The sequence below is a fragment of the Ictidomys tridecemlineatus genome, chromosome 4 (genome assembly GCF_052094955.1).
Source record: "Ictidomys tridecemlineatus isolate mIctTri1 chromosome 4, mIctTri1.hap1, whole genome shotgun sequence".
Classification (NCBI taxonomy): Eukaryota; Metazoa; Chordata; class Mammalia; order Rodentia; family Sciuridae; genus Ictidomys; species Ictidomys tridecemlineatus.
Window position 1 is genome coordinate 141,009,095 of NC_135480.1, and position 21,282 is coordinate 141,030,376.

A 21,282-nucleotide genomic window follows, 5' to 3' on the forward strand; every position below is an offset into this window, starting at 1 on the left:
TCTCTTCTCTTCCTATAGAATTGATTCTAAGTTTTATAAACACAGTTCTTATGTCTACATGAAAAGTGCTCTGGTGATGCCATCTTTGTGTTTCAAGCCAAGAAATATCAAGGCCAATAACACCACTGATGGCTAATTGGATGTAGTTATCAATTTGTACATTTGTCACTTATTTGAGGCAAGCCAAATAGGACTTCATATAGCAATCTCAAAAAAACTTCACGATAATGACCCCAGCGTGAGGTTTATTGGTCTTTCATGACTAGGTTAGATAAGATGTAGCCAGAGGATGAGAAGAAAAGGTCAGAACTGAGGAAGCACACCCAAATCTGTTAGTTATAGAGGACAGAGCCAGAGCTTGCTGAGCCTGGACCACACTCGGGTCTGGGCTCACTGCCCAGGCAGCAGTTATATTCACTCACATTGGCAACACAGTCTTGGTGAAGACAATGATTTGAGCTCAATTTTGGGCATGTTGATTTTGAAGCTCCTGTGAGAGATGTACATGAAAATGTCTGACAGGCTAGTAAATATAGGAGGCAGAAGCTTAGGAGCAAGATATGGCTGCACACTTAGATTTGGAAGGCATCACATACAGATGGCAACTGAAACAATCTCAGTGGAGAGGTTCACTACAGAGAAGTAAAAAAAGAGCCTATGCCTGGATCCTGATGATCTCCAAAATTCAGTAGCTGAGCAGAGGAAATACAGCCCAAGAAATGTCTGAGACACAGAACCTACACAGGCGAGAGTTATGGAAGCCGTGGGGAAAATTGGCTTCAGAAAGATGGCGTGAAGGGCAATGCCAAGGGCCACCAAGGAGCCGAGGAGGGCAAGAACTTCAAAATCATTCCAGAACAGTGATAAAGCGACAAGAAAATTTCAATAGGTTGAGGAGGGAGAAGAAAAGAAGCAGCATAGACAGCAGAGCTACTTTAGAGGTTTGGCTGTAATCAGAGGAGATGGGGTTAGCCGAAGAGTCATAATTTGAGGGAAATTTTCTTTAAGAAAAAGATGGAGTAGAGCTTGTGTGTGGGTGATAGAAAGGGACATAAGGCCAGAGGAAGTAATCAAGGAAATAAATTCTAATGGGATCAGTGAAGTGATGGGAGTCCTGAGCTGAGGAGGAGAGAAAAACATCCTGTGTGTACCCTTGTAACCTAAGGAGAAGAGGCAAGACTACACACACAGCGGGCTGGTGTCAGGATGGTCAAGTGTTAGCCTGGAGATTTGTCATTTATCACTGAAATAACAAAAAGCTTACTAAATATAGCACCTGCCATCATAAGGTTGAAAATGCTAAACTGAACTATTGTAATTTGGGAATTATCTGTACCTCTGATTTTTTAAGTGTTTTTATTCGTATTACAATTTATGTATTATGTGGTGCTGAGAATCGAACCCAGTGCCTCACACATGCTAGGCAAGTACTTTACCCCTGAGCCACAATCCAAGCCTCACTTGTATAATTATTAATCAGAATTTACATATGAGATTGAGATAGAATAGTAATAACCCACTGGCAAGAGTGTAGGAACAGGGGTCAAATCTTCTGCCTAATAGAGAGGGAGGGTGTTCGGGTTATAAATAGGAAGAGACTGGAAGATGTTACCACCCTAGTGAAATAGTAACTAGAACTGAGCAGAACCCACAGAAAGAATGCCAGGAAGCATGAGGACTCAGGGAGAGGCAGAAGGGACTATAGGCCACGAAATTATATGCAACTACTATTCCAGAATAGAAGACGATACATTCTGAAGTCTCAAAGAAAGATAATAATACACAATTGTATTAGTAATCAATTGATGTGTAAAATATCACCCCAAAACATAATGGCTTAAACAACGTACAGTGTCTCACAGTTTTAGTAGGTGAGGAATTTGTGAATGAGTTACCTGGTTGATTCTGGCTGTGGGTCTCTCTTTGGTCACAGTCAAAATGGCAGTTGGACTGCATCAACTGAAGGATTGAATGGGGCATGGTAAACCCTATTCAAAATGACTCACCCACAAGGTGTTGTAGGAGTCTCTGGCCATGCAAATCCCTTCATAGGGCTGCTTTATTCTCTTCACAATATGGTACTTGCTTCCTCCAGAGTAAGTGATCTGGCAGAGAGCTAACAGAAAACCTTGTGTGGCCTAGTTTGGGAAGTCATACATCACCACTGTTCCGTTTTATCCCTTAGAGGCAAATCACCGATTCCCACCTAGACGAAAGGAAGAGTTTCAAAGAATTTCTGAACACAGTTTAAAAATCACCCCCACTGGAAACTTGGGATCCGTATAGAAAGCTTTTCAGAATTCAAGAGCCTCTTGCCACTGCCTGTAGCTAAATGGCACATGGCTTCCCTCAGGACAGGCCAAAGGGAGGTGAACCTATTCAAGTGGAAAGGATAAAAGGAGGGCTATGAAACTCTCTGCAGGACACACATTGAAGGGCACATTTTCCAAGTGTTACTGAAAGATGCAATTGATGTTCCTGTGAATTTTAGTGGGCGTCACACAGCTAAAGTATCTGGGTGCTCTCTGGAAATGGATCCCTTGGTTTGCTGATTCCTGTGTGGACTGCTGAGCTGAGAGATGGACTCTCAGTTTCAGAGTGACCTGCTTTATGCCCGTACTCACAGTTCCTCTGCCTGAATAGGAAATAACCATCCATGTCCCACTGGCCTAGGCCTCTGTGATGATGGGGACATACAGAGGCTTTCACTTTTTCATCACATTCTCTTAGTCCCCATGTTTCTTTATCTCTAACACAGAGATGGCTTCTTACTTCTCAGCAGTGTCCCCTCTTCCCTAGCAGAAATGGATGCCGAATGCTAAGAGAATCTCAAAACATGTTGTTTCTCTCTTACCAAAGCACGACCCCACCTTGCTGCCTACTGGTGCCTTTTCTGACCTCTGTATACATATAGTTCTAGATGACTCAACTGGAAATAATCTGGTCAGCTGTCAGAGGATTCCACGGAGCAGCTGAGCCACTAATAAAAAAAAATATCCAGCAGCAAAACTAACTGTAATATCCTCTAGACATTTAAAATGAGATTGGGTTTTCTATCTTCCCCTGTAATGCATCCTGGCTTATAAAGGAACTTAGAACCCATATGGGGCTAATGAGGCAAATTTGGCCAGGATACCTCACTTCTGAGTCCCCAATTCCATCTACAAAATAAATACGAAACAGATTGTTCCACAACGCCTAATATGCAAAAAATGGTCAATGAATGTTCATTTTCTTCTGGTTTAAGTTAAAAACCATGGTGCTATTAGGAGGGAAGAGATGACTCCTTGAGCTGTACATTCCCTATCCTGCTGCTTGACCTGTGGCATGTTGATATACAACTCACCAGGTAATGGGTGTGGGATTGTAGAAGTCTTGTGATTGATGGCACAAAAACCTAATTAAGCCCAATTCAATTGTATTTGGAATAAAGAATCTCAGGTGATCAAATTGCCATTTTATCAAGGAAAGCACCTCAAAGTGGAAGAGACCTCAGGACATGAGAGAAAGACTTTGCCAACACACTTTGTTTTGCACTAACTAGAAAAGAGCATGTACATTTTTTTAACATAGGCTGTTCAGATTCAATTGTAGAGGTACGAAGCCATCATAAATTACCATCAAGTCTTCTGCTTCACAGATAAAAAAAAAATTCCCCTAAAGTTTATTTTAATAAAAACATTTTGAATACTTATTAGAAGATATTACTTAGACACATGATTATGTTACTCAAGAAATCATGAGTAAATGCATGAATTCAGAGACCTGCCCAAGGTCACAAGTTAGTACTCAGAGGAACAAGAACCCTGATATTCTGACTTCCTGATAAATACTCCTGAGCAAGACCAAAATATTCCTGAAAACAGGTAGGAAAACTCTAGACTGGCTCCTGAATGACTGACTGACGTCCATCCAGGGAACACAGTTGCAGCACTCTAGTGTCAGCACATGAAGGATGTTCAGTTTTTCTACAGCAGCTCACCCGCTCTCTTCTTAGCAGTGAAGGTGTCCTTACCAATGCCTTATATAAAAGGGTTTTTACCTCCATATAATCCCTTGGACAGCCCTCACTTCACAAGTCCTCTTTGTTTCAGAGGCAAGATAATTACAGATTCCTTAAAGCCGGGATTGTCATCATATCATTATCATACTAAATGCTATACAAGGAATTGGTTGAATAAAGAAGTTTTTTGGTTACTCTTGAGGAGCAAGAATGAATAGAAAAAAATGTCATTACATAGAGGTACTCTAGCCCATGATGATCAGAGACTATTAGGGTCTAAAATCCTAGATTTCTAGGTATAGATACTACTATGTTTCTAAGTATATATACTATAATATTCATCATTTACGCCACTCACCTGGTTTGAAGGGCTTTCAGATACAATTTGACCTTGCCTAACTCCAGTTTCTTATCTGAACTATGAAATACAGAAAATTATGTGAATGGTTATCTTCTCAGTTCTTCCAAGGATGGAATATAAGCTGGACCATCCTATATTCTTAGGAAAAAAAGACGATCCATTACATGCCATAGATGTTATAGAGCATTAGGACAAAGTTCTGGCTAAGAAACATGTTACAGTAATCCATTATACCTACAAGTTATGAACATATCACAATAATTCTCAATAGCACATACTTTCAAAAAACCCTTCTCTGTTTGTGAGCTTTTAACAATGAAAGTGTTTGCATGACCTCCAATATTTTGACAGAGGGAAAAGTTAATTTGTATTCATGTTATTAAAAAGGCATTATTTTTCTATTTGCAAAATACAATAGAAAGATCAGCAAATCTTTTGTACATATGCAAATTGCAACTCAAAAATAAGCTACTGCCATATTTGTAACAAAGAATAGTAAGTGGATTTTGCAGGCAAGTTAGACGAAACTGCATTTCTCTGAAGTACTTGAGCAGTTATTTTAAACTTTCAGTTAGTCAACAAATACTTGGAGGATATGACAAAGAAAAAAAATACTGCATATTTTGCCAACAGATGGTTGGGGTTTTTTTTTCCTTACATTAAATTAAATGTCTTGGATAAAACAAAAGTCAATGATTTGTCTCATATTTCAATTTGATCACTGGTTTACAACTGGAAACTCAGCTTATAGTTGGCAAGATAGAGCAGAACTGGAAAAGGAAGTACCATTTATAGAATGCCTGCTAGGAGCCAGGCACTTTGCACATATAATCTCAGCTAATCCTCATGAAGTAAGTGGTTTTATCATTTCCTTTTTACAGATTAAAAAAGTGAGACTCCAGTTCTCACAGTCACTGGCAGAACTGAGATTCAAGTAATTTCCATGATCATGTGTGCAGGATTGTTCCAGGACTCAGTACACCTTTCTCCAGTAAGGTCTGAAAGCAGATTAGGGCATTTTACTTAGTTTTCAGATTTATATCTCCTTTCGTTCAGCAAACTCTGACCTTAAACTTGCCTTCACACAAAATCAAAAGAAAAGGAGGTCAGTACAATGAAAAAATTAAGACCCTGTAAATTTGACCTTCTTATCATGACTGATTCAGATGTTCAATATTCCCAAAGAGATATTGAGCTATGTTTCACAATAAAACAGGGTCAAAAGTCAGAAGACCAAACCACCAATATCTTTAGAATCCAGGATTGGAGGAAAGAGATGTTTAGAACACAGATGGTTTGATTACCTTCTTTTATTATCAGATTGTGATGAATATATCAGCTTGGCACAGAATCATTTCTATACTTTCAGTAGTTGAAAATTGTATTTTCTCCAATGGTCTTCAAGTGGGATTTCCAGGAATTTGAAAATGTGTATCTCAGCCAGCAGAAACTTCTGAGGTTCACAATCACACACAGTTTAACGTCTAGAACATCCGTCAGCTCCGCCTCTCACAGAACTGCTTTGGATCTTCCCTCTCCTTCACATGGAGTCGTCAGAAACCGCTGTTAGAAAAGAAAGAACAGTAACAAAAGTATTTTCTTTTGTCCAAAAGCACAATGCAGAGGCACTTTAAGAATAGGAAAAAGAATTTCTAAGCCTCTTTCAACAAAGCATTAATATTTATTAACTTGCACTTTACTGTAGAATGAATGTTTTATAATCAAAACTTGTGTAGCAACAAAATGGAAATTTCAACCACAAGTGACCTACTCTTCCAGTGATAAAGAGCTTGGGATGGGTGTAGCTGTCCACTGCCTCTGCATTTTCAAGGGTTCTCATTCACTCATGTAGACAAAGCAGTAACTGATGACTGCTCCATGTGATCACTAAAAGCAACAACTAAAAAGTTATAATCTTTATCAATAAGATGTAACTATAATGAAGCTATGAATTAACATATCAATGCTATGTTGAGAAATGGGGCATGTATTAAAAGCTTTTAAAAGCTTAGAATTATATATCCATTTTAAATTTAAATCAATTCCCAAATAATTCAGAAAAGAGGATTTTTTTCAGATTTGAACAAAACATTTGTCTCAAGTTTGCTTATCCATTCATTCACTATTTATTAAGCACATTTTATTTTGCAGGCACATAGAAATGTGGGATTTTGAATCAGTATCAAAGGTCTAAAAAATAACTTACATGAGATCTTTACTATCAAAGACTGCCCTTACTAAATCATTTTGTAATTCTTTTAACAAACTACTCAATCTTACTACAGCTTTTCATGGTGAGTTATTGCACACTGAAAAAGAACAAGAACATCTCAACTCAATAATTAATGTATACACTGCACAAAGGCAGAGAAATAAAAACCCAGTAGCATTTATTTGTCTTGTCAATTTCCATGATTCAGTACACTGATTGCTGTACTGAGACCATGTAGCAGTGAGCCTGTTAAATGTTCCCTTTCCTAGATTTGAGTGAAGTTTCTATCCAAATATGTTAGTACTGGATTTCCAACACATCACCTTATGTTTCCATTGGATCTAAGCAGTGTGGAAAAAGTACAGATTTTGGAATCAGGCAGATCTGGGTGTAAATTTCCAATTTATCTGTCCATTTTTCAGTTTCTTCATCTATAAAATGAACATAGCATGAAACTTACAGGGATTGTTGCAAAGAATAAAGAGAATGTACATAAAGCAACTGGGTCACAATATATGTTGATTATCTTTTTATACCCCAAATCTGAGAGACTACACTGAAATTGTTCTATTTTAGCTACTGTAATTCACCATGAAAGTAAAAATCAAGAAAAAGTAGAATAAGCGAGAGGTGAACATTTGGAGGCCGATCTATATTTGTCTCAAGAGGCAGTTATTCTATATTCAAGCTATTTCATGGTTAAATAAGGTATCTACTAAGAACAGTGTTTATTTTAAATAACAGGCCTTTAGATTGCTGAATGGGATTGATAGAGAAGAACATATTTTCTCCATCCCTAGACCCTCTGCTTGCTCCAGAATTGTGATTTTGCTGTGACTATTGAAATAGTCACATGTGTATGTAGGAATATGTTGCAATGAACCCATTATATAGGATAGGATTATAAAGTACCAATGAATTAATTAAATTATTAACAAGAAGAAAAACAAGATAACTAAAGATTATTTTTGGTTCATTGACAAATAAAAGATCAAAATAAAACAATCATCTGCTAATAAGATTTTTTAGAGCAAAAAAGCATAAACTCATTTCTTTAAAGCTTTTAAGCACAGTCTTGCTTTGAATGGAACTCTTACCATAAATATTGCTTCTACCCGAAGCAATTCTGAGAATGCAGACTACACTTCCACTGTACCAAAGAATGGATGTTTTCTCTCTTTCCAGTTCTCCTTTTCATATCTTGTTTGCTTTTCTCACTTCTGCCTTTTCCTTTTGATTCCCTGCAGGTAGTCCGGCCATACCAAACCATGTCCAATCCCATGAGCAAGCTCACTGTTCTCAACAGCATGCATTCCCATTTTATCCTGGCTGACAATGGCACGACTGGAAAATACGGAGCCGAAGTGAAACTTCGAAGACAACTGGAAAAGCATATTTCACTTCAGAAGATAAACACAAGTAAGTTGCCCACTGTCCCACTGTCATGCCTTGTAGAAAGTATACAGAAAGTAAAATTATATATCATGCAGCAGTAATACATAAACTTGAGCAAATTGTAAACATGGATCATGTTTTCTCCTGGGCCAGTGGTTCAAATGAGAGACAGTGATCCAGAGGAGGGCAATGGAGGCAAAAGAACTGATGATGGAATAATTAGGCCCAAGCCCATTTATTATGCAGAACATTTCAACCCCATGAGGGGTATGTCAATACAGCTATGCTTTCCCTCCAAACTTTTTTTTTTTTAACATCCTTTTCATAGGACTCCAAGGAGAAAAAAGTTACCCTGGAGAATTTTTTTTTTTTACTCTTTTAAGCTTTTCTAGTGGCTAAAAAAAGAAAAAGGAAAGACAGTATTTTGATCATTGCACAGATCTAGCTATGCAAAGGCATTTCAAGGGCACTGAACATCTCCTAAGCTAAAGCATCATGCAAAACCATCTCGATGAAATTTTAACTCATCTCATAATTCTATGTTCATATTGTCTCTAGATATATGTTTAGATACATGTGTTTATTTATGTGCATCACATAATATATATCTACTGGTTACATTAATAACATCTCTTAAATGGCTGATGGGCTCTATGTTGTATTTTTTGTGTAAACATTTAAGTGTAAAAGAGTACCAACAACAATGCTCCTCAGATCACTAAGCAGCTTACGTTTAAATGTGATCAATCTACTGTCCATCCTCACAAAATAAAATTCAGTTTCTTTTCAAAGTACCACTGCAGGCTTCATGACAAGTTCAAACTTGATGGTATGATGTGTCCCCCTCAAGGAAACTTGGCTCTAATTGATTGACATCCCAAAGCCTGCAATTCCAAATACTAAAAGATTCTCTTTGCATGCATTCGTTTTCAAAACTCCAGTGTAATGTGGCTCAGTGTGCCCAAATCACTTTTCTTTTCTCTGATACTTTTCCTGCATCTATTCCAAATGGGTTTCCCCCTTGGTACAGTGGCCTTCCTGCCACAGTTGGGACGGTAGACCCACCAGACCACAACTTCTCCTTCCTATACTCTCGTCTTTGGGTGTTTGGGGAATTACTGCTGCTTAATAGCCAAGTTTTACACTTTCATTCTTTTCACAGTGAATTCTGGAGTACTGTCTTTAGGCCTAGATCTGAAGTAAAAGTTGTATTAGAAAACTCCCTTCCTGAAATGTCTTTGGAAAGAAGAAACACAATAATAGGTCAAGGTGAATGTTTTATGGATAAAAAGAATAGAAAAGCCTAGAAAACTGATTCAGAGGCCAGCAGAGATCAAATGCAATGACACAATCTTATCAACGGGTGGCAGGTTTTGCTATCAATACTAAAACTGAATTTTGTTACAATATTTGATAGAATGGGCAATTAGTGGCAAACGTTATGCAATTCATGTTATCTACTTAGGTTTTTACAGATTGAATCTTTTCTTTTACCATCAGGTTAGGAATGAGAGCTAAAAGGCACAGAAGCAGGAAAACAAAAAGAATAAAGGGTCTAGTTAGGAACTCAGTGATGAGAAAAATCTGTCTAGACAGGCAAACCACCTTCATTATGCTAGGGCTTGCTGGTGCCTAGGCCATCTAGTCAGTAGTGTGGGAGCAGAGCTGGGTGTGTGGGTATGTAACTTAAGCTTCCATCAAAGGGATGTAAGCTGGAGTTAAAACCCAGTCAGGGCTCTGTTAGTCAAGCCTTGTACCTTACAGAGTTCCCAGAGGAAAGGTGTCCTTTTCTAATTGGTCATCCCAGGGAGGACACCTTTTTGATGGACTTTATGTACCTCAAGGTACACCTTTCTCCAGAGCTTGCAGAAGTACTGAATGTGTGAGTAGTCTGCAGAGGAGATCCAGGGAGGCTCATGGACAGTGGCCTGGCCTCAGTGAGGAGCAGAGCTCAGCAGCCTGGAATGTGAAGAGCAGACCAGAGCAGATGGTTGGGACATCAGGAATGTTGGAAGACATGGCACCAAATGCTAGTCTGTGGGTAGGCAGATCATCATGGACATATCGCATCCCATTTGTGTAGACGCTAGGTCCTTGCTAACCCATGGAAACAAGTAGCAGCATATGGGCACATGATAAGTGGGGACTAATCTGGGGTCTAAGGTGTAAAGTAGGGGCAAGGCTAAAACTAGGGCACTTTGGTGACTGTCTTTGAGGCATCAAAGAAACCCATAGGCTACCATTCAGTAATGAAATTAAATACAGGAAGGTTCCAGAAATCAACAGAGATTGAAGTCATAGGATGTTAAGTGGTACAGGGTGAGGAATTTGCCCATGAGCTGTAGTAAATGATGTGTGATTCGGCTCCTACCCCAGTTCTATCCCTGAACTTAAAGGTGGCAAGCAAACAACTCATCCCAGTTTGCCTGGAACTGTGGCAGGTTTAGCACAGAAAGTCCCATGTCCCTGAGCACTCTTGGTCTTGGAAAAACTGAGAGATGGATTCAAAAGATACTGATTTTGTCTGTTTCCCTTATTACTGTACTTAGTCCACAAGGTAGGGAGGGGCAGCAAGCTCCTCACAGTGTAAAGGTGATCCAGACTCACTGATATAGAGGTCTCCAGCTATCAGCAAAGAGCCCACAGAGAACATAGAAACCTACAGAACAGAACTGAGACGATGGGCAAAAAGTGAACCTGGTCATCACACAAAACAGCCTCAGAATACAAACCCTTGATGCAATCCTCCTCAGCCAATATTTAGAGCAGCACTTTTATTTTCTAATCTAGAGAATTTTTTCTTTACATCATAATTAGCAATAATGTGGTTCTTTCAAAAATTAAATTTTATTCTGTGAGTTTATTCTAAAAATTCCATTTACATAGTGACACGTAGAGAAATTATTAAATTTTAGAGAAATAGCAATCCTATGCAGAATCTTGTTAAGATATATTTCCTTCCATTTTTTTTCCTTTTAAAATAAATTCTGAAAAATAAACAAAAAAATGAATATCCCACTTACATTTTCATTTCTTGCTTTAAAAGTTTAGGAAATCTAAAGTACAACTATGAAACTCAATTTCCTGCAAATTAGAGCCATGATTATATTCTCTACCTCCTCACCCTTAGGACATCCCCAGGACATCTGCACACACATGACACTTTCCTCAATAAAGTGCCAGACCTCATCACTAGTGGTGACCTGCATGTGGCAGTAACCTACCCATAATCCTCTTTTCTTACATAGATGACATAATCCTCTGGACGGTATTTCCCTTAAATATAAAGTGACTCCCTCTCAGGACACCCATAAGCTCTTTCTCACCAACACTCCAATTATTAATAATAACATATCACAAGTGCCAATGTTCTCCATTTTTCTCAGCACTCTGGCATTCATTACCTCATTCTCTCCCCTTCTCCCCACCCATTCCTACTGCTGACAGTCAATAGTGAGCATTGTAAGGGATTACTGATGGGCTTTGTTTATAAAAGAGAAACCTTTTACACATGAACAGCTACCTGCTTTAGAACACTATCTGCAATTTTTAAACTTCAAATTTAATATGCAAGGAACAAGGCCAATCTTCTCTTCCATAAATAAATATTTACTGAGCTCATCTACCAGTAATAGTTAAGGTTTGGAAAGTAACAGCAACAATTGTTTAATTCATTGATCTTAAGTCAAAGATAAACAGTAATAAATAAGAAAATATGTGATGTCTGATAGTAAAAAGTGCTATTAAAAAATCAAGATCTCGAGATATATATGTCTGCATGCATGCTTATGTGTTTCAGAGAATCATTTACATCAGGTGATAGGAAGAGCCTCTAATGAGGAGATCACATTGAAGCAGAGGCCTGAAAGATATGGGGGGGGGTGTAGGGACTGGAAAGCGCATTCCATGGAGAATTAAAGCAGGGACAGAAGTTCAAGAGTTCAATGAAAAGCAGGAAATGCTTGGTCAAAACTTGGATTTTGTTATAATGAGTTTGGATCTGGCAATTTATAGTATCTCCCTTAAAAAAAGTCACTGAAATTCTAATCTAGAGGTTAAAATGTGGTCAGGGATAAGATTAAAAGCAAGGAGATGCTCTTAGCAGGCTACTGAAGTGTTGCCAGGGAAAGAGGATAGTGGTTTGAATAAGGATGGCAGCAGAAGAGGTAGTAAAACATGGTAGAATTCAAGATAGAAAATATATATGGGCTACTCCAGAAAGCAGCATCCAAGTGCCTGATGAAGCTTTAAGACCCCATCATACATTTTGTAAACATTATTAAATTCCAAACATGCCAAAACTAGAGCACATTATCATGGCCAGGGTATTACTATGACTATAATAATATATATTACATGGCAGGCACAGTACTGCTAGTTGACATATAACCTAAAACTATCACCTAGCCTCTGTATTCATCAACCTATGCCCAGGTTTATTTCCTGGATATGTAAACCCACCGCTTCCCTCCTCTATGGAAATTAATGAAACCCAGCATATCATTTCATCCATACACATTTCAGTACCAAAGTATTTTTTTTCAACTTGTGTTGGCCACACATAGGCTCAATTTTACAACTATCTCCTTAACTCAGTAGCAATGTAACAACAAATGTTGATCCAAGCATTCTTTAACAGATCTTTTTAAAAATAAGATACATTTCAGGAGCATCAAAACACAGTGAGGGGGGATTTAATTCTGGTTTCTATGACACAGTAGGGTAACTATTTGTTCAAACAATCTGATGTATTTTAAGATGACGAGAAGAATCTAAACTTCCCAACACACACACACACACACAAAAAAAAAAAAAAAAAAACGGTTAATGTCTGAAAAGGTGAGATGACTCCTCTGACTTGATTGCTACACATTGTATACATGCATTGAATTAACAAGAATGTGCTCAAAAAATGTATGAAGATTGACTCAAAAACATGTTAAAGTTTATCTTTAAAGTTTGGTGATCATCTTTTCTAGTACACAATTCTACTCTCAGCTGACTGGAAACCATCTAAAACAAATGCTAACATTACAATTCTTAAAATGAAGGTTAGAAAAAGCCCCACCAATTGTGATTTACCCTCTAAGAGTTTGAAAGGAAGATTATATCTTTAGGGGAAAAAAGGGGGGGGGATGTCTATTCCAAGTCCTATAAATTGACAGAGGCAAGTGGACCCAGGAATTCAAATCATCATGTCTCATGACCTCAGGCAAGTTATTGTATTTCTCTTAGGTTTTGATTTCTGCATCTGTGAACAAGATTGGTAATTCCTCTCAGTCTTGTGAGAAAGTCAACCTATGAAAGGATTCTGCCATATGGAAGTTCAGGACATTGGTTTTCTTTGTGCCTTCTCAGGGGTACGTACGTGTACCCCAGAGGACACCATCAGACTGTCACAGGTTCTACCCAAGACTCAGACTCTCACCTGAAGTCTAGGGCATTCGTTAGAATATCTTCACTAGGTTAATTTAGACCCTCATTCTGGTATTGAAGAAGCCACAATTCCTGTAGTTATGGAGAAGTCCCCAAGGGGAAATAGAGGCTTGAAATTATACCCTGGCCCATGTCATCAAGTCTCTATTGACATTGCTTATCAAAGAGTAATTGAACAATTTTGTGGTCACTGCAGTGATAATCAGAAAACTGTCTTTTTCTGTAATACTGTTGAAAATATACTCTAAGCTGTAGTTGTCACTCCAGCTGGAGTAAACAGTATAATGAGAAATATAAGCTTTCCTTGCAGATTCAGATTCTAAGTATTTAAGAGTTACAGGATACATCGGTGGGATTACAGGTGCCAGAATTGGGGCTGAATGTGCATTATCCCAGAGTTGATCTTGAAAATTAAGATTCAGTCTAGTACTAGATTTTCTTATAATTTACCACTTTATTCCAAAAGGATACTACAAATATTTTATATTGTTTAAGATATTGTTTTTATTTGCCTGTCATTTAGATTTGGCCAGATGGAAATTTTATTTGGATTGCACATCTAATTATATTTTAAACATCAACTGCACATGTAGAAAATTCCTTTAAGAAGCTACAGTCTTCTGACTGTCTCCCTGCTTGAAAAGGAACTCTATGTCAAACTAAATCCAGTCTAAGATTATTTCTTCGTGCAGACCTTACAGATACATATTTTTTTGTGATGTTAGTTGATGGGGGTGTCTGGATAGGCTTGGATTTCCAGAGCCAGTGCTTTTGCCACCTTCAAAGTTCACTTGGAAGAGACTTTGATGCTGTTCTTTCTTTGCCCCAGAGTAACATCTGACATTTAAGTGTGGTCTCACCTGATGAGGCTGTCTAGAGTACTCTCCTCTAAAGAAGATTAAAATGAGCTTGGCATTTATTTCCAAGTAAATAAGGAGCAGAAATGATTACAGAATTCATGAAATACAATCAAACTTGGTATTTGAGCATATTGGAATTTAGAAGTCTATGGAAAAATATTTTATCATGAAGTTCCCAAGCCAGCACCTATTCATATAATTATGTGCTTATTCACACAAATTAACAAAAAATGATCAGATTGGTTCCCAGTAGGATAGAATAAGTTATGGGGATTTTGTTGCTAGGGGTCGGTGGGTGGAACAGGGGAATGGGGAATAAGTATTTCCCCTTTGCTTGGAGATATATGTGAATACTGTGAACATGTGGTACACAAGGTAAGTCAGTAAAGTCCAGTTGGTTACTGGAGGTTGGTAAAATCCACTTGGCTAAACTAAACTGGACTTTAAATTGGTATGTGTTTGAGAGAAAACACACACACACACACCAATGTAAAGCATTTTGTTGCAGAGAGGTTTTGTTGTACTTAGTCACAAGTAAGTACTTATATATGTCTCATTTACACTCTGGTTCCTTCACCACATTTCTTGGTGATAATCCTAAAATATGATTGTAGTATTGTTCTTAACTAGGGAGACTTGGTTTCCTATAGGATGCCTTTATAAATACGAGAGAAGATTTAGGGTCATGATTTCTGGTGCTTATTCATGGCATAGGAGAGGGAGCAGGAATGTCCGCCTTCTATTATATGCAAGACATTTTCACCTGAAGAACTGCCTCACCCAAACACCAACAGCATCCCTTAGGAAATACTACTTGGAGTATATCCTCAGTTAAAGATTTATGTAAAAGAAATATCACTTCTTTCACAGTGGCAATACAATACAAAATATTTGACAACCTCCCAAAACTCTAATACCCTAAATTTAAAGCACAAGCTAGATGTCAGCTCTGATATTTCTTTAAATCCTAATATCATTTGCTATCAGGAAGTTCCTCCAGAATTCATTGGTGCTGAATCTTGAACCAGTGATCTCCTGGGTGAAAACCAAAGTCGTCCGCCTTAGAGCTCCCTGCATATTTGAAAACTGTAAAAGAACTTGAATCGATTCTCTGCCATAATGGCTGTCAGGAAGTCCTTTTTCATTTGAAGAGACATACTGACCTGCTTACCAGGTAGAATTAACTTATGAAGTAAATCAGATCAGAATTTCGAATTCAGCAGCAGCTGTTTTTAGCACCACTGCTTTGTATATTTGGGGCTCAGTGAATCCAGGAATATGCTCAAGGCTGGGAGTTTTCCTGTCAGAGTCCTGGGTTCTCAGAAAAATCCTGCAGTGCACAGTTATTAGCTAATGTGGGAGAAGATACAGCTGCTTTACCCATGGGCCAGGGAGGGAGATGGAGAATCTAATCCGTGACAACGTTGCCCAGGGACTATTTTAATAAATCAAGATTCTAACAGAATGGAGTTTGAAATTGAATAACAAGAAAATGCTAATTTTTGATCTACAAATTACTGAGATTTATTTTGGACATAAGAGACAGGGTAGAAATATAAATCTCGAGTGAATGAATAAATTCATGAAGTAAAACACCATGAGGCATTGTTTTTCAAAAATTTACATTCCATTTCTAGTACATGTCATTTATTTCCCTGGACTGTAGTAGACCCCTGGTATATATTAGCATTTTCCTATTGTTAAATTATGACACCCACTTACCCTAAAAATTTGACATAGATTAAAGAGCACCATTGACATCTTTAACACATGTGTCATTGATCCAACCCTATTTTTATTTTAGTTTGTATAATCAATAAAACCCAAATGGTAGATTTAGATGATTTATAGACAATTGGGGTTTCCCTTTTACCTTGGAGAGTTTAAAAAAAACTAGGAGAATGAATTGCCTTACAGATTTAATGAAACCATAAGCAAGAACTTTGCAAATAAATTTTGCTTTTGCTCTCTGGATACTCTATTGTACAACAATTTCTTTGCTCTATTTTGGTCTAGTATTTTTTCCCATCACTATCATGTTGAGTATTATTGTCTTAAATACTAGTAAGTGAAACGATTCAGATTTGAAAAATTTTTTGAATGTAAAATTTTCAGATTAGGGATGCTTAACCTAAATCAAAATTGGGACTTGTTCATTCACACAAGTTCCTATAATAATATTCATAAATCCCATTGGAAAATAAATAATTTTAAAGTACAAATGACTAAGTCAAGAAAATATTATAACCATGACAATGGGATAATTTCCATTATATGCAAAGAGTATCTACAAATCAAAAAGAAAAGTGTGAGAAGCCCTTTGGGAAAATAGATAAAATATACCAACAAGATCTTCACAAGAAACAAAATACAAATGCTCAGCTTCATTTGACAATGAAATGTTTAACCTATCAAATTGGCAAAAACCAAAGGTTGAAAATATCTAGTGTCAGTATATATGGAAATATGTGCCCATTTTTGGTAATTATAGACAACAACATGTGAAAGATAGTTTTGCTACCTCTGTCAAATTTTAAATGTGCATGCCCTTGAGCCCTGTAATTTTACCTCTAGGAATTTATTCTGTGTATATATGCAATGTTATATTTTTAGCAACAAATGGAAATAACCCAATGATTCATCAATAGCAAATAGTTCAAGTTATATGTAGATGTATAGTGAAATATTCTAAAAGTATTACAAATAATGCAAAAGCTTTGAACTCATAGAAATTTAAGAGGATATGTTTTTCTTTTCTTAAAAGTCTACTGTACAGGGCTGGGGTTGTAGCTCAGCAGTAGAGTGCTTGCCTAGCAGGTGTGAGGCCCTGGGTTCAATCCTCAGCACCACATACAAATAAATGAAATAAAGGAATTGTGTCTATTTACAACTAAAATAAATGTGTGTGTTTGTATAAAGTCTATTGTATAACAACTATATTAAACAAATGTATAATCACATTTATATGCTTGAACAAGTCATATTTATAGTGAGATTTAGGTTGTGGAGGGGAAGACAAGAAGTGATACTCTTTATATCTTCAAAAACTTCTTGATGTTGACTTTTAGAGTGAAAAGGTATTACTTTTGTAAAAGAACACACCTTTGGAAGTAGTCAGGCTGTCTTGTGTGGGAGTTTGGGGTCTTCCTCTCACAAGTATATGTGTATCTTATTTTTAAAGAAATTAAAATTAATGTACATATTTATACAAAATGATGCTATAAGCCACATATGTAGTATAATAGTACTCTAGTGGGACAAATTAACATCCCATAATGTTATGCAGTTACCCATTTTCCCTCTATGGCAAGAATAGCCATAATCTACTCATTTAGCAAAAATCCTGAATTCAGTACACCATCATTAGCTATGGTCCTCAAATTGTATGTTGTACATTAGATCTTGCAACTTGTTCATCTTCCTAAGACGTCCCAGTTTTCTTTCCCCACCAACTCCCAGGGGTGGCCCCTATCATTCTTGACCTGTAGGTAAGGAACCTGTCCAGTTGTGTTCAATAAAGTTTCACCAAACTTCTGGCAATTCTTTACTCCTAATAAAAATTCAAGTCAGGAAAACTAAGAGTAGAGAGGTTGGGTAAGGACACCGAACAATTTTCTCAAATGATTATAAAGAATAGGTGTACAAATTATTAAGACCATGGTAACAGATTTTGTGTTAGATTTGATAATGGCCGATACTGAGACCTTTTTGAAGCTGGTGAATGACAAGACAACCTAAATTTATTCATCATCCTTATCTACTACAAGTAGACCTAAAATTCCCTGTTTATGTCCCTACCATGAGAACAATCTAGTGCAGCTCAAACTGTTCATTTTCCCTTGGTCAAGTTCCTAGGCACCCCAAAGACCAGCTCCTTCTCCCCAATATGGTGCAGCCCACTCAACAGCTATTTCACGTTGAACATTGTCCATATGCTCACTGTGAAAAAGTAGCTTCAGGACACTCTTTACTTCACTATATTTTTAAGGCCTTATCTTTGCAGGCAAAATATATGTCAATTTCTTAACTTTTTCAAAATGTGGTCAAAACAAAAACTTGAAATCTCAAATAGTGATTACTCTCTGTTATATTTCCCCTTGACAATACTTTAGGGCTCTTTCTTTAAGAAGTATTTACTTGTGGGCCTACAATATACAAAGCACTGTAGGGGTTACAAGATAAATAAGACATAGCTGTGTACTTGAAGAACTTAGTTTTACAAATAAGTTAATAATGACTGGCAATTTATGAGTGCTACCCTAAATAATTTATAAGCAACACCTGATTTAATCCTAACACTGAACATGAAGCAGGTACCATTATTTTTCCCATTTACCAATTTAAAATAGAGAGAGAAAGAGAGAGAGAAAGAGAGAGAGAGAGAGAGAGAGAGAGAGAGAGAGAGAGAGAGAGAGAGAGAGAGAGAGAGAGACACAAGACACACACCAAGTAATAGGTCCAAGGTCAGACTTTAGTTAGTGGCAAACCCAAGGAGTCTATGTCTAAGCCAATGCCAGGACTGCTCTGCTCTACAGCCTCTCTATATGAAAAGATATGCATTATAGACCAGCAAATGTTTAAAGTCTTTTAGTCATATAAAGTACAATGGTAATTCAAACATTTCTGGGTTGAAAATTCATAGGAGTGCCTTGTCAGAGGGATTTCAAATAAGATTTGACAGGCAGAATGGGGGCGATGGATTGCCAGCCACATGATGGGTGGAAGCTTCCAACAACCAGAAATTTGGTCTACTGCATATAATCTAAACTTATTTTACTTTTGTTAATTTTTTAAATCTTCTGTCAGCATAAACAAAATTTCAGCTACAGGCATGAATAAAGAGGACACTTGAACTAGAGTTCTCTTTCAGGAAATAGAATCATCAAAATCATAAGGGAAAGATATACATATTTCATTGTTTCCTTTTGCTTATGCTGACAGATTTCTTTTAAGGAGATCTTAAAGTAGAATATAGAATCAAACAACAGAAAGTGTGTATTTATAATATTCTTTTCATCTAGTTTGTTGCTTTAATTTTGTCAATTGGAAAGTCACTTAAAAAAGGTCAAGTCTCCTGCCTCAACTCATTCAATGAATTAACTTGAACCTGAACTGAAAACTCCTAGTCTGCTAGTCTTTCTTCAGCCTTTTGTTACTACCTTAGTTTTGGGTGGCACTTTCTTACTCTTTGGTATAACTCCTTAAGAATTCAGCAACCAACAGAAGTAGGATATGTGGGGCATCAACCTTATTTCAATGAAAAAATTCTTAGCACCATTTCCCATTTTCTCTACTGTGTCTTGAAGGGCAATTAATGAAATATCAAGACAACCATGGATGTAATCAATACATACTTCTGATCTAGACATTTCCATTTTTAACTTTGCCACTAATATTATTCTAGATGATCTTCACTAAAATGTCATTTAAACTTCTGTTCATTCGGATTTGATAACTGGGGGTAAAATAAACTGAAAATACCCGTATGCTGTTCACTCTGCAGGAAGGATGTTGCTAAACCATTTTTTGTTTGTTTGCTCAGTTCCATTAACAAATGCTTGTGCCATATTTCCAGGAAGGTGTGTGTGGTTTCTGTCTATCTGAAGCTTTGCTTATAGTATTTAGCAAGTGGTCTAATTGCCATACACAGTTATAGAGCAGCCTGGGGGATGAGTTTGCAAGCTAAACATGTTATTAGAAACAGGCTAATTAGGAACTTTCTGGACAATGTACAATAGTTACTCTTGGTTTGTTATTTTATGAAGTCTGAGGAATCCAAAGGAACCAACCTTTACATCCTGTGCTTTGAAGGATATTACTTTGTGCTTTTCCCAATAAGGACTTTAATACTAGAGGTCAACTCTGCCAGGTTATGGGCACTGGGGAATGGCCAAGAATTGGATACCATGCCTCTCACCAACCAGCTACCTACCACCCAACTCCTATCTCTCAACAACTGCTACTGGTTGAGGCTGCTCCTTAAGTCTACCATGATCCTAGGAAGCTAGGGTCAAGAGCCCTAACTTGAGGATCTGGAGTCCTCCCTAAATGCTATTTCTAGGGAGGGAACAAAAAGGCAGCAGAAAAAGCACTGGTTTTGCCCATGGGATTCTCCTCCAAGGCCTAGATTTGAGATGAGATGGCTTAGACAGCAGCTGGCAACTCCAGAAACATGATTTCTCCATTGCCTTTGTCTCTCAGTGTGGTGTAGAGGAACCAACTTGGTAGGAAACCTATGTAACTGAAATGGCTTTGATGACTTTATACATATCAATATAGATATGACTATATTTATATCTTGGCCAATGAAAGAAGAGTAACATGTAGAGAACCAGTCAAGTAAATAACATTATTCATGTTGAATGACACATTGACATTTGTTTCAATTCATCTTTAAAAAGAAAAACATTAGATTAGCCTCTGAAAGGGTAGTTTTTTAGGTCATATGTAGCTAATCCCTTGAGAATGGAACACTTATTTCTCCAGAAATCAGAAACGTTATTTTTAAAGGAGGTTAGGGATGAATCTAGATCTTGTGTCTGGGAAGGCATAGAACTGGAAGATGCATAATTATCATTATAGTTAATTAAACAGCAACTATCATTTCTTAAGGATTTACTAAGTGCCAGACATTGAATTTTAACCCCCTCACTACCCTTAAGCTGAAACAGAATTATAAAGGATATTTCCTCCAGTAAAGGGAAGGTTGATTTTAAAAATCTGTTTAATCTTGACTTTAAGAAATGCTGCGTGATTCTTTGCATAGGTCTGAATGTGCATTGTGAGTTGCAGTCACACTTATAAAATATATACAAATTGGGTAAGCCATCTGCTTTTAAAAAATGTGTATCCAACCAGTGGGTTGTAGAAATTTCAAAGATTTTATTTTTTGACAGGATGCCTGCCGTTTTTCTCTCTTGACTCCCGCTTGTTTTATTCATTTTGGGGTAGTTGCCAATTAGACCCCATTGGTAAGTATAATTAATAGACAACTTGAATTTCCTCTTAAACCCCA

At 37.3% G+C, this 21,282-nt stretch overlaps 1 protein-coding gene across 37 annotated transcripts in view; it reads left to right on the forward strand.

Moving 5' to 3' along the window:
• The window catches only part of Trpm3 (transient receptor potential cation channel subfamily M member 3), an 819,042-nt gene that overhangs the window by 560,638 nt on the left and 237,122 nt on the right, over positions 1-21,282 (forward strand). For 25 of the 37 annotated variants that reach the window (XR_013438078.1, XM_078047505.1, XM_078047535.1 and 22 more), the window contains exons 6-7: positions 7,824-7,995; positions 21,164-21,238. Coding sequence is in view for 36 of the 37 variants with exons in the window: in XM_078047505.1 (XP_077903631.1) it covers positions 7,824-7,995; positions 21,164-21,238 (247 nt within the window). In the remaining variant the exon portion in view is untranslated. The remainder of the gene's footprint in view (positions 1-7,823; positions 7,996-21,163; positions 21,239-21,282) is intronic. The other 12 variants (XM_078047514.1, XM_078047518.1, XM_078047519.1 and 9 more) reach the window with 1 other exon arrangement.